Source organism: Ailuropoda melanoleuca, chromosome 16 (assembly GCF_002007445.2).
Source record: "Ailuropoda melanoleuca isolate Jingjing chromosome 16, ASM200744v2, whole genome shotgun sequence".
Lineage (NCBI taxonomy): Eukaryota > Metazoa > Chordata > Mammalia > Carnivora > Ursidae > Ailuropoda > Ailuropoda melanoleuca.
The window spans coordinates 74,179,690-74,197,689 of record NC_048233.1 but is presented as its reverse complement, the minus strand read 5'-3'; the positions used below and the strand labels follow the sequence as shown (position 1 = coordinate 74,197,689).

At 48.7% G+C, this 18,000-nt stretch overlaps 1 protein-coding gene across 3 annotated transcripts in view; it reads right to left on the bottom strand.

Annotated features, from left to right (window-relative positions):
• CRY2 (cryptochrome circadian regulator 2) overlaps positions 1 to 15,512 on the bottom strand; it is a 34,102-nt gene extending 18,590 nt beyond the window's left edge. For all 3 annotated transcript variants that reach the window (XM_019802824.2, XM_034644987.1, XM_034644988.1), the window contains exons 1-5: positions 15,264 to 15,512; positions 7,268 to 7,376; positions 4,251 to 4,393; positions 2,479 to 2,663; positions 1,429 to 1,517 (exon numbers count right to left, since the gene is read on the bottom strand). In XM_019802824.2, the coding sequence (XP_019658383.2) occupies positions 1,429 to 1,517; positions 2,479 to 2,663; positions 4,251 to 4,393; positions 7,268 to 7,376; positions 15,264 to 15,478 (741 nt within the window). In that variant the 5' untranslated portion in view covers positions 15,479 to 15,512. The remainder of the gene's footprint in view (positions 1 to 1,428; positions 1,518 to 2,478; positions 2,664 to 4,250; positions 4,394 to 7,267; positions 7,377 to 15,263) is intronic.
• Positions 15,513 to 18,000: the final 2,488 nt, after the last annotated feature.

Sequence of the window (18,000 nt, the reverse complement as noted above, 5' to 3'; positions counted from 1 at the left end):
TCCAGCAGCTAAGCCATCCTGACATGAGTAGACAGATGATCATTTCAGAGTTAGAAAACTGAAGCCTGAAATAAACCTCCTCAGAGCGGTCACACTCCCGCTCACAGGCCCCTTCTCTTCTCCCAGTCACGTAGAACACCATGCCCCAACTGGCCACCAGGCCATCTGAAGGGTCCTGACACAAGGCCCCAGGACAGACCAGACCCTCCAGGGGTATGTGGAAAAGAACCCCGACTTGGTGACTGAAGGGGCAGCGCTCCACAAAGTGCTTTGACGGTGATGATAATCCCCAAGGCTGTAAGTTAGCTCTTTACACTTGGCAGTCTTATTCTACTCCTGCCAACCCATTTGTCACCTCCGCCACTCTGCCCCCTTGACCTGGCCTGTGTCCCCAAGATCCCAAGAATCTTTGGGTAAAGCTTCTGACATGGACAAGGACAGCTGGTCCTCCCCATAGCCCTCGGACATCAGTCTCATCCTTTTCAGTCAGTGGGGCTGCCTGAAGGTAACAGGCAGATAGGAACATGGAGGTCTCTGGGCTTAAGGGAGGGGCGGCCTGGGGCACATTTTCACTGCTGGTGAGGCACCTCCAGGGCTGGGAAGCATTTTTCCTATGTAGGTCTGCCTAATTTTCCTTGTTGCATAGTTATTACCTGGCTGCCGGGCCAAATGCCTACTCATCTGAGAATACAAAAAGTTGTGAATTGGTCTACAAACCATCAACAGCGCACAGGAAACCAGCAGCTGACTCAATCACGAGAATCACGAGAATCACGAGAACCTTCTCTGCTCCTCTAACCCCAGGGTCATGGAAGCCATGTGACGCTGTTAAGAAGTGCCTTTAGGGCCTCGGCCTCTTGCCAAACCCCACTTCCCTGGGAGGTGGGCCATTTGTTCTCTGTGTCCAAACAAATGGAAATCGATGCCTTGGAGGGGACCCAGCAAAAGGTGAGGCAGGGACACATAAACACAAAGAAATTAATCTTATGGACTTCCTTGACCAGATACCCTCTCAGTAAAGGGAACCTGCATAGAGATGAAAGAAAAGCAATCTAGGGTAAGTTCTGGAATCACACAGAACAAGATCTATCTACTACTTCCTAACCATGTGACCTCACGCAAGTTATTTATCCTCTCTAAACCTTAATTTTCTAATCTGTCAAATGGAGAGCTTAACACCTACCTTGTAGGGATGTTGAAAAGACTACAGAAAATCTGTGCAAGTAGGTACTTCACCCAGTGACCAGCATGTGGTAAGCACTCACTGAACGGTAGCTACTATTACTGCTGTTACTGCCATCAGGAAGGTTTTTCATTTTCAAGCACTCTGAGCTAAGAGGCACTAAAGGCCATGAAGCTGACCCTCACATCCCCTGCCACCTGGGTGCTAGCACCCCAAGTCCTGTGTCCCAGAAGTGGGGGCCATACCTTCCGTTCCAAATGCTTATCCAGGCGGGCCAGAGCTTCTGTCTCTCCTCCTTGCCAAACAGCTGGGCCCAGTCCTTCAGTAGGGAACCCTACGAGAGGAGGAGGAGAAGGTCACAGGACCAGAGGTCAGGCCATTTCAGTGATATCTCAGCAAGTCTTGACACATCGGTATGTTCTTTGAGCTTTGTGGGAACTGAACGGTGTGTTCTTGGTGCTGCTGGGGCTGAGATCATCCTAACATTTCAGCGTTTGCCAGGTCATCCCAGTTCTCTTTCCACTGTGACTTTTTTCCTGTCCTTTCCCTTGCCTTCCCTATCCCAGCCACTCCTTATTCCAGGCACAGGAGAACGAGCCTGTACTGCCCACCCCATCGGGTTGGCTGGCAATGATTGTTGTTTTCAGGTGAGAAAGGCTAACTTTAGGGGCGCCTGGGTGGAACAGCGGTTAAGTGTCTGCCTTCGGCTCAGGGTGTGATCCCGGCGTTATGGGATCGAGCCCCACATCAGGCTCCTCCACTATGAGCCTGCTTCTTCCTCTCCCACTCCTCCTGCTTGTGTTCCCTCTCTCGCTGGCTGTCTCTATCTCTGTCAAATAAGTAAATAAAATCTTAAAAAAAAAAAAAGGCTAACTTTACTCAGATCAAAAAATGGGGGGTGGGGGAGGAAGGGGAGAAAGGGTACAGTCAGTAACCGGAGGGGCTGACAGACCCCCTCTCAGCAGAAGCAATGCTAGTTAACTTGGTGTTGAGGAGCCCACTGATGCCAGCATAGACTGTGCCTCTATCTTCTGAGAGTGAAAAGTACAAAAACAGGAGCAGGAATTAAAAACATAACATTACATATATGAGTAGGAACAGAAAAAAGACTGGGAAGACATGCTCCAAAATGAGTAGTGGCTATCTCTGCGTGGTGGGGTTATAGTGATTGCTATTTCCATTCTGGTTTCACTTATCCTCTACACTGTGTATAATAAAATGCATCACTTTGACAAAGAAAAAAAACCTGGTCAGTTATTTTATAGAAAAGGGGGCTCCGGGTAGGAAGTACGAACCCAGCTCCTCGAGGGAGGGCACGCCATACGTGTCATCGTGGCTCTCCTGGATGTCAGCCCTGCAGCTCTCCATCTGCTGGCTCGTCACAGAGCCCACGGGCTTCTTGGGCAGCTCCATGCGGCTGATGATGGCCTGAAAGCGCTTGTAGGTAAGGGGCGGCTTCTGCCCGTTCAGCTCAATGATCCTGGGAATCCCAAAGCACACCTAACGTCATGCACGAGGCCCTTCATTTCAGGTCCCTGCCCGCCCAGAAAAGAGCCCAGTCCTGGAAGGCTTGGAGGGTGGCTTTCATCATCCACTCACGGGTCCCACCTCTAAGTGGAAAGGAAGGGGCAAGGGAGGCTACATCTCCCTTTTACCGAGAGGGAAAATGAAGCCCAGAGAGCTGGAGCAGATGCCTCAGGTAATGAAGTGAGGCAGGGCAAAGCTGGGACTCAATTCCAGGTTGCCTGCTGTCGACGTGGAGCCTCCTACATACAGAGACTGACCCTATCTCTCTAGTCACAGAAAAGTCCCCACTAGCCTTCTTGGTACTCAGCTTGTGTGTCCGAGTCGTGGGAATCCCCATGGCACCTTCCTCTCTATCCCAGTGTGTACCTTCAGGAAGCTCTTTGATAAGAACTGCAAGCATGTTCTTTTGTTGAAAATCATTGCCTTCTTGGCCCCAATTTATTAGAACAGAGAGGTGGAGAACAGCCTATCCTTCCTAGATTAGAGGCTGGGACTGGGGTAATAGCAACAACTATTTAAAGGGTGTTTGGCAGTTTACAAAATTTGTTTTCATGATCGAGGGAAACAAATGCATTCAGGTAAGAAAAGAAGATACAGGACTGAGGAGGAGAATCAAGGCTGTTTCTATAGAATGCATTGGGGTGGTCTGGAGCCAGATTCCCAGGGCTCCTCCTGTTGGCCAAGAGGCAGCTGACGCAAGACCTGGCTGGCTGGGTGAGTTCACTGTAGGGCTGTAAGGTTGGCTGCAGCCCCTGCAGTACCTCCCCGTCCTCTGGCTCCCCCACGTGGCAGGAGGAGGAGCTCCACACCCAGCAACTCCTCCTGAGAACTAGCTCACGTGCAGACATGCGTGACTTGGCCTCCTGGCAGCCACCACTGGGTCGGGGAGAGGAGGGCAGGGAACAGTGAGGGCCGCTGGCTTGGCGGCAGCAGCAGCAGCAGGAGGGTGACAGCTCTGCCAGGGAAGGGGAGGAGGGGGTTTCCTCCTAGACGCTGGGAAAGCAGAGGCCTGTCCCTGGGGAAGGAGGCTGCTCTCTAGTTCTCGGCCCCCTGCAGAGAGCTCTAAAGCCTCCCGCAGGACATCTAAGTGCATGGCCTAGAAACCCAGATAGCCAGGGGAGCTCAGGGAACTCGTTTTAGGTACAGAAACGGGATCCATCAGAACAGAGCACTGTCGGGAAGGGGCTAACAGCCAGGGTCCACTGAGGTCAGAGGACAGCTCTTCAGGAGCAGGACAGAAGTGGGAGCATGAGGAGGGATAGCACAGCAGATTAGGAGATCTACGAAGATCTTGCATGGGGATCCTCACTGCTTTCGTCCCTCGGCCCTAGTGAGCCTCTCTGCACCCAAATTGGATAAAGCTCTTTGTGAGCTGTTCCACAGGCCCCACCTCTGGCCCATTCCCCTCCAGCTTCTAGAAAATGCCATACTTCATGTGCCAGGTGGCTCTATTGGTAAATCTCCCGGAGTTCTGCTCAGCGGGGACCCAAACCACCAACTCCCACAATTGGCAATATGAGCCCTGGGGCCCATGTCTTACTTGTCCAGGTCATAGAGAGTATGAGAGTTCTCAGTCACCACCTCCACACCGGCCTCCTTGGCCATCTTCATGATGGCTGCATCCCGTTCTTTCCCAAAGGGTTCGGAGTCATATTCAAAGGTCAAGCGGGTCACCCCCCATTCCTATGGGGAGAGAATCTGTTATGCTAAGCACAGTTTGGGGAGGAGAATGAGGACTCAGCTCCCTCCTGGGAAGAAATGAGTCTAGAGACCTGTCAGAATGGGCTGCAGACCAAACTAGGGACAAAGATTTAAACTGGAAAGCAAACAATCTGAAGTTCCCAAGGGTTGAGGAAAGCAGGCCTTTGAGGTGAGGCCACAAGCATGGCAACAGTGGAGCCCTAGACTAGTGGAATCAAGAGAGAGGTGGGTAGCCCCATACATCTGCTGTGTCTCTAGGGTAGGAGAATGCAGCAGGCAGCTATAAATACAATGCTCCCAGGGGAGCCCCTAGTCCCAGAAAGAAGCACTGACTCACTGGTGGAGACAGTGCGGGAAATGATCACTGTCTCCTTCCTGCCTGGCATGCCTTTCTCAGAGCTCCTCAGAGCCCTACAAACTTCTGGCTTAGTTTTCTTGGCAGACTTGTGCTATGTGAAGTGTCCTAATGGTTTCCACAGCAACACTCCCGAGTCTAGTAGCAAACAGAGCTAATAGGTTCTAGTTCTCAGAAAAGTTGGGCAAGGAGGAGTAATCCTTAGTCCAGAGGTCAGAGAAATCAGACCAGAAGGATCACAAGTTAAAAAAGAAGGGAATTCTTTTTCAAGCTGTTAAGTCTTTCCTAGTAGAATTTTCTAGATTTCCTTGCAATGCTGGGAGAAAGCTGGCCCAGTAAAAGGTTGTACAGATAACCCACAGAAAGCCCTAGAACATGACTAGCAAGAAGAAAGCCACATTCTAAACAGAGTCTCTGGTCATGGTCCCTTAATACTCTAAACCCCTGGGGCAAGTGTCCTGGTCACTGGGGACCTAATTCAGTCGTGCCTGTGGTGTGGGTCCTGAGTAGGGCTGGCTATCCCTCATCCAGAATAACGGGACTAAACATTGAGCCCTTACTATGAGCTAGGTACCATGCTTAGCAATTCATATAGATGATGTTGTCAAAAACTTGTAACTCAGGGAATAATAATAAAAATATTATCAGATGCCACCTTCTCCAAGAAGCTTTCCTCAATCTTCTCTTTCAATAGGATTTTTCTGCACCTTGCCCTTTTCCCATCACAGCATTTATCATATGGCAGTGAAGTTGCCCATTACTTGCCTATTTCCCCGATTGAGTGTGAACTCTCAGAGCAGAAACCACGCTGTCTCATCATTACCCTAGTACCTCATCGGGGGCCTAGGACATAGTAGAAGCTCAATAAATACATGGTAGTTGCCTCTGATCTGCAGGGATGCGTTCCAAGATCACCAGTGGATGCCTGCAACTGCAGACAGTACTGAACCCTCACATAGTGCTATGTTTTTTCCTATACATACTTACTTATGATAAAGTTTAATTTATAAGTTAGGCACAACAGATTAACAAGAGTAATAATAAAACAGAATGATTATAAAATACACTGTTAATAAAAGTTATGTGAATGTGGTCTCTCTCTTAAAACACCTATTACTGTACCTTACACTGTACTGTCCCTTCTTGTGATGATGCGAGATGATAAAATGCCTACGTGATGAGATGGAGCGAGAGGAAGGACGCAGGTGTTATGATGCAGTGTTAAGTGACTGATGACCTTCTGACTCTGTGCCTGAAGGAGGATCATCTGCTTCCAGACTATGGCTGACAGCGGATAATGGAAACCGCAGAAAGCAAAACCACGGATAAGGGAAGTGGGGGGACTCTTTATGCTGAATGACTGACTGACTGATCTATCTGTACCTCTGGGCTATTACTGGGTTCGCCTCTGGGGTGCTGGGAAGGGAGAGGGGAGACAACGCAGAGGGAGAAGAGAGGCAAATGTGTTTAACTCTGTGCTAGTTAAGAACACAAATCTGGAACCAGAGAGCCTGGGCTGGAATCTTAGATCATCACCTGTCGGCATCACGACCATGAACTTATTGTTCCCTCATCTGTAGAACAGGGACAGCAGCACATACCTCTATGGGCAGCTATGAGAATTAATATATGTAAAGCATTTACTTAGAACGGCTCTTGACTCCTAGTCTGTCCTCAATGAACACTGGCTATTTTCAGCACAGTGTGACTTGTGTGTGTGTGTGTCTGTATGGGGGGTGTGGGGAGGGGAAGTGAATGATGAAGTACTCAGCAGGCTGCTTGCCTTGACATCAGACCTTTCCTCTGGTCTTTTCCCCCAGGAAGGGCAGGGAGGGGAGTTGGGATGGAGAGGGGCATGAAAACGATCCTGCACTCCTGAGGATGAGGACAGACTGTCCTACAGCCCTCTGTCTGTGAGTACTTTTGCCTGCTTGGGTCTTAGGATGTGTTTTATAAAAAAAGGGGTTGGCACAGGGGTGGGGTGGGGTGGGTGGGCTGGCTACCTGATAGAATAGACAGAGGCCTACATGGTACCCACAGTGAAGATTCTAACAACCAGCGGCCCCAGGGAAGCAGGGAGCTCCCTCAAAAAGGCTGATTTTTCTCCCCAATAAATAGCGCATAGCAAGACAGGAAACGCCCCATGCTAAAAAAGAAAATTTGTCCTCAAACTCCTGGCATAGGAAGAGCCCTAATAAATCTTGTCGGCTTGAGCCAAGAAAACATCTGAGGAAGCCAGTGGCATCCGGGGTGGAATAACTTGCCGCATCCCTTGTCTGGACTGAGCTGGGAACTTTCCAACAAGACACTGGTTTCACAGAATTTTTTTCCTTAACACAGTTTCCATTCTGTCGGCAAACTGATTGGCTTTGCTCCCAAATTCCCTACAGACCAGCGCTGACCAGTTCCATCTTCTGAGTCAGAATATCACCTCATTCAGTCTGTGGGGAAAGTGCAGAGAACAGAATCTCCCTGTCTCCTCTAGGACTCTGCACACTTACCTTGAATAGTCTTGGGAAAACGTCAGTGGGCTGTCCCCGGACTACAAACAGGCGAGAGTTCAGTTTCCTTAAGCTTGTATCCAAATCTTCCAGAGACTGAAGTAGGAACCTGCAGAGCCCACACAGGCCTTTTAGTGGTACGTTAAGAAAGAGGCACTCTGGCTCCTACCAAAGCAGGGAGATGCTGTACGCCATGAGTACTCACTCTACTTCAGCCAGAACACGCTGGGGCAACAGCACTGCCTCCACTGAAATCCTGACTTGGCCACGTCCTAGCTGCGCGACTTTAGGCATTAACTTAACCTGTTTAGCTATTTTTTTTTCCTAATCTGCAACATGGAGTTGATGTTATACCTATCTCCTAGAATTGCTAAGAAAAGAAAATCAAATAATGCATGAAAAACATCTAGTGCCGTGCCTGACATATAGAAAACCAGGGACAAATGAGAGCTGCTCCTACTCTGGTTGTTTTTCTGTGATCTGGGGCAAGGCATGTCTTCCCTCTCAGCCTCAGGCCGTGTGTGTGTGTGTGTGTGTGTGTGTGTAAATATCCACCTATCACAAGGCTGCTGTGAAAATCAAAAGGGAGAACAGGGGAGAAAGCCATCTGAAAAGCAAGGGCAATACCGCAGTATAGAAGCCCAAGGTCCTGCTAGAGAGGAACAAGACTGCAACCGCCCTGGCAAACCCTACTACCTTCGTCCACCTGCCTTTGTGTATTCTTGCTTTGGGCTGCACATATGTCTACTGCCACAGCTCCACAGCCTGGGCTGGGTCCCCAGTTCTCAGGGTTTCGTTTGGCAGGTGGCTCATTCTCCAGGGCTCTAGCCACCAGATTCTCAGCCCAAGAGAGAGAAAGCCTTAGAAGGTACTTCTCTATAGGATATCCTCACATGCTTTTGTGGGTGGGGGGGCGTGGTGGGCACCCGCAGATACTCAAGAGACGTGGCCTTGAGAGCTGGATCACTATGGAGAAGGAAATAGCATTTGCTGAGTGCCTTCGGTGTTTTATTCATTTTTATTTGACCACAAAAATTTATTTACTGTTCAGTTAGGTACAACCACCTCTGAGAAATCTATCAGTACATTTTTGTGATATGTGTTTTATTTAAAAAAAATTTTTTTTAAGTTTATTTACTTTTTTTTAGTAATCGCTACACCCAATGTGGGGCTCGAATTCAAAACTCACACTCAGGTGCCCCTGACATGTGTGTGTGTGTGTGTGTGTGTGCGCGTGTGTGTGTGTGTTTGTTTGTTTTAAAAGATTTTATTTTTAAGTAATCTCTACACCCAATGTGGGGCTCAAACTTAACAACCCCGAATCAAGAGTCACATGCTTGGGGTGCCTGGGTGGCTCAGTCAGTTAAGTGTCTGACTCTTCATTTTGGCTCAGGTCATGATCTCAGGGTTGTGGGGTCGAGCCCGTGCCCAGCACGGAGCCTGCTTAAGATTCTCTCCCTCTCAGGGCCCCTGGGTGGCTCAGTTAGTTAAGTGTCTGCCTTTGGTTCAGGTCACGGTCCCGGGGTCCTGGGACTGAGCCCTGTGTCAGCCTCCCCACTCAGCAGGGAGTCTGCTTCTGCCTCTCCCTCTGCACCACCCTCCCCCACTCATGCTCTCTCTCACTCACTGTCAAATAAATAAATAAAATCTTAAAAAAAAAAAAAAGATTCTCTGTCTCTCTTCCTCTGCCCCTCTTCACCTCCCTCCCTCTCTAAAAAAAATAAAAAATAAACAGTTGCATGTTCTACGCACTAAGCCAGCCAGGAACCCCAACATGTGTTTTATTTTTAAATTAAATGAAATTAGCATTTTAAAATTATGTAATTCAAAATTCAAGTCATAAAAAGGTACGTGGTAAAAAGTCTCCCCTTTATCCATCAGGAATTTAATTCCCCTCGCCAGAGGCAAACAATGCCATCAACATTGTTACGTATCTGTTTATGCTTTTTAAGCAAGTTTTCTTTAATTCTTTCAAAACATTTTGAAGGGAAATATTGTCCTCATTTTATAGACAAGGAAAAATGAAACACAGAAAGGATAATAAATTTGCTTAAGATCATAATTATTCACAGACACCCCTGCTATCTACACTTTGCCACCTCCCACCCACCTTGGTCAATGACGGAAATCATTAGATTTCATTCTGAACACGATGCAGCCCCGTGCCTCCTCTGTAGCACATCGCATCCCCTGACTGCTGCACGCTGACAGGAGCAGCCCGTTCCCAGGATGCCCACCGGAACCAGTCCCCGCCGCTGCCCCTGACGTCAACAACATGACACTCCCACGGCAGCGAATGTCGCAGACCCACATGCCAGCAGGAGCTGAGTCCCACGCTCGGCCCAGAGCATCCTGCTATCCTGCAGAGACTCTCCAGGAGAGGCGGAGAGGCGGAGATCGGAGACTGCTTTCTGCAACCCCAAGCTCCGCCTCTGTGAATTTCTGTTTTTGAGAACCTGACACCCTCAGAAAAGGAACACTAAGCCCGGAGTGACGCACTTGCACTTGTGTCGGCCTCCTCCCGAGCCACACAGTTCCTCTCAAGAGGAAGAGAAGAGAGACCCCTGTGAACAGCCTTGTACTACCTGAAAGCCGGGCCCTGCCAGGAAGAATGCCTGGACCTAACTGGCAACTTAAATTCCATCACCTCAGGGCACCGGGTCCTCCATCTGAGGCTCTTAGGAATGTCACTGCCATGCACGTTGGTGGCCTCCTCCCTCACAGGCCACTAGGCTGCACAGGTTTTCAGTTTGAAGCTATAAATAAGGCTGACGTGCGCATGAAGGCTAGGCTCCAGCTGCCTCCCCAGAGCTTTAGTTCTAGATCTCATTTACTAAAAGGAGAAATTCTGAAGCAAAGTAAGATAACCCCATGAGAGCCTTTTTCTTCTTTGACAAGAGAAGTCAACAGCTGAGGCAGGAAGCCGAAGGCCCAACTCTGAACTCTGCAACCAAATGATAGTAATGATAACAACAACAACTAACATTTAATCAGCATTTGCAATGAACCTGGCACTGGTCTACTTATTTTACACACATTATCTCATTTCCTTCTCAAACAGACCTGTGAAGTAGATATTATGATTATTTCCATTTCACAGATGCGGAAACTAAGGCACAGAGTGATTAAGTAATTTGGTAGTAAGTGACCAGAATTCAAACCAGGCAGTGTGGCTCAATGTCTGCATCCTTAACCACCAGGCTCCACTGCTTCTTGACCAGGACTTACCGCCTGAGCACTGAGGCTGTGCTGCCCAAGACGCAGCTGTCAAGGAGAACCGCAGCCAACACCTTTGCCCCCAGAATCACTCAGAAGCTTGTTGAAATGCAGAATCTCAGACCTCCAGGATCAGAATGTGCATTTTAGCAAGAGCCCCTGGTGATTCCTTTGCACACTAAAGTTTCACAAGCACTAGTCTCGAAAACTGAACTTCATTTCTAGCTTCTGTTTATAAGTTGCCTTTCTTTGCTGCCAATTTGTTTCTACTAAACTTTCTGTCTTTGAGATCCTGGTTTCTGGCTCCTCTTTGGTGTTCTAGATATGCTCTGTTACTTCCAACTTCCCTCCCAAGTCCAGCCCTACAGGGCTTTCCCAGGAAGGAGCCTTAAGGATGGCCCCCCTAAAAGGCAAAAAGCCCCCAGGACCCCCAGCTGCCAGGCAGCCAGAGAAAGAGAAGCCTCTGCTATAGTACCTCTCCTGCCAGATGACAGTTTTGCATGACACGAAAGAAACAGGGAGCAGCACTACTACTGGGCAAATGCTCGCTGGGGCAGATGTATGCATTCTTTCACTGGAGAGAATTTTGGGCCTTTTGCCCTCCCTCAGAGCCCTCCTCTCCACATGGCCAGTTTCTCTTTACTCCAGTGAGGGTGAACTCTAAAGAAAACTGGACTGTGTATTGGAGATGGTGGCATTTGGGGCTGGCAGCTCACCCTTGGCAGCTCCAAGCTGAGCTCACATGGCCAAAATTCAGAGCACACGGTCCTGAGCGAGCAGTTAAAGCTCACCCTTAGGATTAGACAACATGTGCAACTGAATTACATTATGTAAGTGCTCCGGAGCTAGAGGCAGACAGCACTGCAGAAGACCAAACAGGGGTTTCCAAAAATACGGAAAGGACTCTGCAATTCAGGCGCTCCATGGGGCTAGCCCTTTAGAATAAGATAGGTGGATTTTTAGAGAAGACCTTCCCTAAAGATGGCAGATTCTACATTGAGGAATATTTTATTTGTTGTTAATAGGAGGAGGGAGGATGACAGTGAACTCTCTTTTGGATCCAGATTGCCCTTGACCAAGTTTCTCTGCATCAAACCAAGGTTATCTAACTATGTGATGATACCATAGGGTGGCCCAGACTGGCTACACAGAACATTAATAGAAATTAATTTATCCTAAGTAAGAGAACATAAGCCCCATGGAAAAGAGTGGCTCAAACCCACAATCCACAGCAGGGATTGATCTCTAAGTATCACTCACTTAAAAATATATTTATGCTTTCCTAATTTCAAAGAAAAAGATGAAGATTTTCCTTCCTTTTTGGCATATGTTTCCTCAGCAGAACAGTGAAGTGACTCTCTTGGGTACCAGTGTGAACAGCTCAGAGAAACTCAGATTTCTCCCCCAACAGGCTACAGTTCTCAATCCCCTGCTTGCTGACCAAGTCCCAGGGACGAACCAACCAAATAACAGTTTCATAGTGATTAGCTCCCAGCACTGGGATGAGAGATACACTTGTTCTCACCAGGCATCCTGGAGTTCCTAGATCACCTCATTTATTAATTCTCAGCTATACGGGCTGGTATTTTATTTCTACCAACTCCCCCTGTCCCAGAAGCTCCTGAATGCAGGTGCAGCACAGAGCTAGGGAGAAAATGATTTAAATAAAGGGTGCAATGAATTGTTGCCAACACCAATCGAAGTTGCAGGAGCAAGACAAAGGCAATGAAAACCTATTCTGAGTACCCATTTTTAAATCTAGAAGCTGATCACCCCCCTTTTTTGGGTGGTTCTCACTCTACCTCCTTCCACATGCAGCAAATTTGGGGAAGGTGAGGCTGGGAATAATGACAAAGGGCTTAGCCAACTAGTGCTTGGCAGTAAAAGTCCTGAGGCTCCCTGAGCTACAATTAGCCCATCAGTTTCCCACTTACTACCAAGCCAAGGAGTATGCTAGCCTTTCTGCTCAGCTAATATACATATTTCTTGGTTGCCTTTCTCTGTCCTCTTTGACTCTTAGAAAGTGCCATTCATGGTTATTTTAATCTGATTCATCTGCTGGAGAATGCTGTGCAGGAGTTAGTGTAAGAAGTGCAGGAGGAGAACAGACATCTGAGATCTCGATTCCCCTTACTTCTTCCAGATGGCCCACAGCCCACCCCTTCTAGGGAGGCTTCTCAGAGGCAGCAACTGATCTGCAGAGCTAGGACGTTATGCTGCAGCACCGTGGTCCCAGATCACTCCCAGATCCAGAAACAGCCACTGGAAGACTACACAGACTGCAGTTATGCAGAGGTACAGCTGGCTCCATCACACCCTCAACTCCCCAACCCCCAACCGAGTGTGTAAAACAGTCTGCAGCTCTGCCCTGGATCTGATCACCGGAGCAAAGAGTATGGTAGGGGTGGCAGCAGTGTGTCTGTTTCCAGACCCAGGAGCAGTTCTCATATTCAATCTGTTTTGTGTTTTTTTCACCTCTTTCTTCTGAATGCCAAAGCTAATTAGCTCCATGACAAAGCACTGCAACACATTTCCCAAGCTGTCAGGCTCAAGTCTGTGCTTCTCCAATCCAGTGTTTCTCAGGCTTCACTGCACATGAGAGCTTTAGAAATCCTAATGCCCAGGCCATAACCTAGAACCATTAAATCAGAATTGGGGGAGGACGGAGTCCAAGCATCTTTCAAAGATCCTTTAGTGATTCCCATGTGCGGCAAGACTGATACTGCTCTAGTCTGTCCCTCTATTTTATTTATTTCATGGCACTTAGTTCAACTAAATTATGGTTGTTTACTTGTCTCCCTCCACTAAAACGTAGGCTCCAGGAGCTCTGGACACAACTGTTGTTCACTGCTGTGTCCCTAGCAACACCCACATCAGTGCCTCGAAGATACTAGCCACTCATTAAATCACTGTTCAATTAATATCTACATTCCTACACGGCCTCTGACTTCAGGATTTGACTAAGGCATCTGAGCTGGCATATTCCTTTTCTCCTTCACTTGCTCAAAAGCACAATCACAAAAGAGTGACCCACAAAAATCCATAAACACCTAGTTTCTAGCAAATCTGAGTTTAATCAGCAACAGAGGTTTTGTTGTTGATTTTAAATCTCCACTACCACAAAGGAGTAGGCAGTCCTAGGCAATGTCCCCCCAGCCCCGGTAAAACAAAACAAAACAAAACAAAACAAAACAAAACAAAACAAAACAAAACCTCTTTCATGACAACGTAACAAGCAAGTAGTCAGATTTACTTACCCTGCTCTAATTGGCACACTGCCATAAACAGAGGGCAAAGTCTAAGGCTTGGTTTAATGTCCATGCTAGCGATGGCCATTTGAAGATGTCTGTCAAACCCAACCTCCTATCTATAGAAACTGGAGCAGAGGCAGAGCAATAGAGCAATAGAAAACTGTATGGGCAGGCTCTCCACAGGACTATCTTTAGTTGTTCTCTCTATATAAATGCGGCAGGAGGGGGCATTTAATAGACCCACTGCTAGGTGCACTCACTCTCCTAGCAGGGCACACGCCTTAGGGAGGAAAAGAATGGTGTACTGATAGCCACTGTATGCTGGGAATAACTCTGCCCCTTAGTGCAACATGGCCACAAGCAAACATCCCCCAGAACAATGCAAACAAACCAAAGGACAGCTGCGGGTGTTTTAAAGAGAAAAGGGTACAGAATGTTTCAAAACTCTCTGGTTTTAAACACTGATTACAGAGAAAAGACATCAGCTACCTCTCTGTTAATCCTTTCCCATGATTCTGTGGACTGCACCTCCTGGGAATCATCAGAGAGGGATCTCCTTCCTATCACAGCTATTTGCTTCCTAACTTCAGCACATCAGTTGATAAAAGTCTAATCTACAGTGGCTCAACTATCCTTTAAAATCAGTCTCATGAGAAGAGGAGGAAGGAAGGGATACTTTGGTTCCTCTTTCTTCCTTCCTTCCTTCTTTTCTTTTTTTTCCCTAGGAAACTCATAGCTAGCCGCCGAGGGAATTCTTCAAAAGGTGTATAAGTACTACTTTCTAGCTCAGGACACAAAGTGCCTCTAACTGCGTAAGCCCTTGGGGTCTTCATAATAAAGGGGAGACCGCACCTGCCTTATCTAATGCCAAGCCAGGCTCTCTAGACACCTCCAGAGGCAAGAAGGCTTTGGTGGAGGGAAACCAGGATGGGTGAAAGGATGGATTCAAACAAGCCAGAGGCTTAGAGATGACCTTTGGGAGCCCAGCATTCTTGAAGGCTGCCAGAAGCACCTGCTGTGCTACCGACTCAGAAACCCAGAAACCCGTCCCTGCCCTCACATGCCAGTATCTCCTTTCTTCCCCTCCCTGAGCACACCCCTAGGAGCCCTAGACCAGGAGTCCCTGCTCTGCCACTCCCTGGCTGCAAGTCCTTGGGCAGGCCAACTCTGCGTCTCTAGGCCTCAGGAGTTCCACCTGTACAATGAGGAGTATGATCTCTGTCCCACAGGAATGCTGACAGGTCCCTCAGGGGCTAATACACAGTGCGAACGCGGTCTGTCGGAGGTTGAGCCCTGGCCCACCCAGGCCATTACTAAGATGACTAACTGCTTCCCTCGTCCCGGCTTCTCCCCTCTGGAGGCCCGGCTCCGTCTCCCTGTCCCACCTCCTCAGGCCAGGTCTTCCGGCCGTGGGGACTGGGAGGCAGAGCTTCCCTCTCCGTAGGGAGGGGGCGACCCGGGCTGTTCGCCAGGCGCCCTCGAGGCCAGGCCGCTTCCCCCGGACCCACGACCCCATTCGGCCCCCTCACCTCCATCGGTTGATCCCCACTGAGGAGGAGGCCGCGAACCAAGGGTCCAGGATGTACACGCAGCGTACGCAGCGCGCCCCGCGCACGGCCGCCAGCAGCGCAGGGTTGTCGTGGAGCCGCAGCCCTTTGCGGAACCAGTGCACCGAAGAGGCGCCATCCACTCCGGCTGCCGGCGCCGGGACCGCTGCTGCCGCAGTCCCCACAGCCGCCGCCATCACCGCTCTGACCGCTCAGGCCTTCGCCGCTCCGCCCCCGTCGGCCCCGCGGGCCCCGCCCCCGGTCCGCCCAGTGACCTACGACGACGCCGCTCCTCCCTGTAGCCCCACCCCCGAGGTCCTGGAGCGCCCCTGCCATTGGCTGGGCGCCTCCGGCCGGGCGATTGGCCCAGCGGCGGGGGGTCCGGCCCCGCCCCCTCACGTTCCCACCATGTGTCGGTCGGTCAGAGAGGAGGCGGCGGGCTGGGCTGGTGACGCAAGTTGCCTATCCCTTCAGAGGTCTGGGCGTGGAAGGAGTCTCTAGGGACCGAGGATCTCTTACACGCGTCCTGTTCTAATCCTGTCGCTGGAAGCTGTCTGGGCTGGTGGGGGTTGCTGTGACTCCAGCCAGTGGCTTAATTGGCATCACCGACTTCTGCCTGTAGTCTATGACCTCATCTGCAACATTCTACTGCAGCTACCATTTATTCAGTGCATTTTATATACCAAGCAACGTGATAATATCCTTACATAGACTTTGTCATTTACTAATCTTAACCTGGTTACGTTCACTCAACAGATCCCAGTGAAAGAGCTGTTATTATTCTCATTTTAAAGACAGAGAAATCTGAGGCTGCCACAGCTTGAGTGACTTGCTCTGTATCAGAAAGCTAATAAAAGGATCCAACCCAGATTATTCTGAATCTGAAGCTTCTGCTTTTATCCACAAAGCTATATACTTTTATCTGCGTAGAGCTACTTGGCATTTGAAAGCAGCAGAGTCTAAAGAGAGAGGAGAAGTGCCCTGATGCGCGGCACTGGAGGGCTTGGGAGTAGGGATGGGCAATGCAGAAGATGTGGGTCAAGATAGTAATTATGCCATCAGATGAATTTTTCTTTTTGTTCTATGTTTAGTGGAATATAGAACAATGGTATCTCTGTGCTCCCAAAGTGCTGAACTGGATTCCGTGTGGGATTCAGAGATATGAAGACTGACTCCACTATTCCCCTGGGGAGCCAAGTAGAGCCCTGTTATTCTGGAATCTAGCAGTGGCTTTGCTGATAGACTGATTGAATGGCAAGAGAAGCATATGAACACCTGCAATGAAGTGTTGATGGGCTAAGCTATCCTATTTAGAATGGAGCTTTGTGGTTATCAAGTAAAGAGTTTGAATTTGGCCCTAGATTTGGCCCCATACTCACATCCCTTCCTGGATTTGGGAATGAACAAGGAAGGAATTTAGCAAATTAGTGGCATTATTTGGCACAACTCTATAAACCACAGAATTGTTCTCAATCCCAGATTCTTTCTCATTTGCATAAATTGTTCCCACAAGTCTGAATCACACTCCTCACCATGACCCCCTTTTAAAAAATTTTTATTTTTCTCTCTTCCTTAAAGATTTTATTTATTTGACAGAGAGTGCAAGCAAGTGCACAAGCTGGGGGAGCATCAGGCAGAGGGAGAGGGAGAAGCAGGCTCCCCACGGAGCTGAGGGGCCAACCCCTGGGGGCTCAGGATCATGACCTGAGCCGAAGGCAGACCCTTAACAGACTGAGCCACCCAGACGCCCCTACCCTGTCCCCTTTTTAACTCCAGTTTGTTCTGTGTCACTGCTCAGTATAGATGTCACTTTCTTGCTGTCTGCTCCCAGCCTGCAGAGTGCCCATCTCATTCTGCGCTGCTGCTTATCACTAGCTTTAGTACGTGGTGCCGGAATTTCTTGTCTCTCTGTGCCATTAGACTATAAAGTCCTGGAGGGCAGGGACCTTGGCTTATTCACAGGTGAAATTTCAGGGTTTAGCTCAGTGCTTGGCACTTATTGATTGAGGATTACTTGAGTAAAAAGTGAACGGAAACTAGTTTCAGGTTGGCAGGAACCTTAAAACTCTATCCAGTCCTGACTCTGTCCTTGTTTTTGAATCCCAAATGCTTGTTGGAAGACTAGATGTCACCTCTCATAACTTTTCTCTTGGGACTTTGTGTTCCCCCCCATCCCTTTTTCTCTCCATAAGGTTGAGAAGGAATGGAACAGAGAGTGTAAGGAGATGGTTCTTTCCCCTAGCTTCAAAGATGGCCACTCTTTCTCTGCTGAACTCCTGTAATGCTTTCTGTAGACTGTGGGTCCATGAGGGCAGGAACTGTGCTTGTCTTGCTCATCAGTGTATTCCCCACACTAGTTTGGTACTTGACATGTAGTAGTTGCTCAATAAATATTTGATGAGTGATTGAATGTCATTTATCCTTATCTTATTAAGCTATGATAGGAGGCAGTGTTGTATGATGGTTAAGCCCAACATCTCGCACATTTGGAGGGGCTGGATTCAAATTCTGCTTCTGCTTTTACTCTGTGTGACCTTGGTAAACTAGTTGACCTCCCTGCTCCCCACTTCCTTAAGCTATACAATAGGAATGACCATAGTAGCGAGGACATGGTAAGCATTTGATGAGTCAGCTACTATTATTCTGAACAACAGGATCTGTGTCTCCTTTTGTCTTCCTTGCAACACCTTGTTCTTGGTCTTACACGTAATGAGCACTC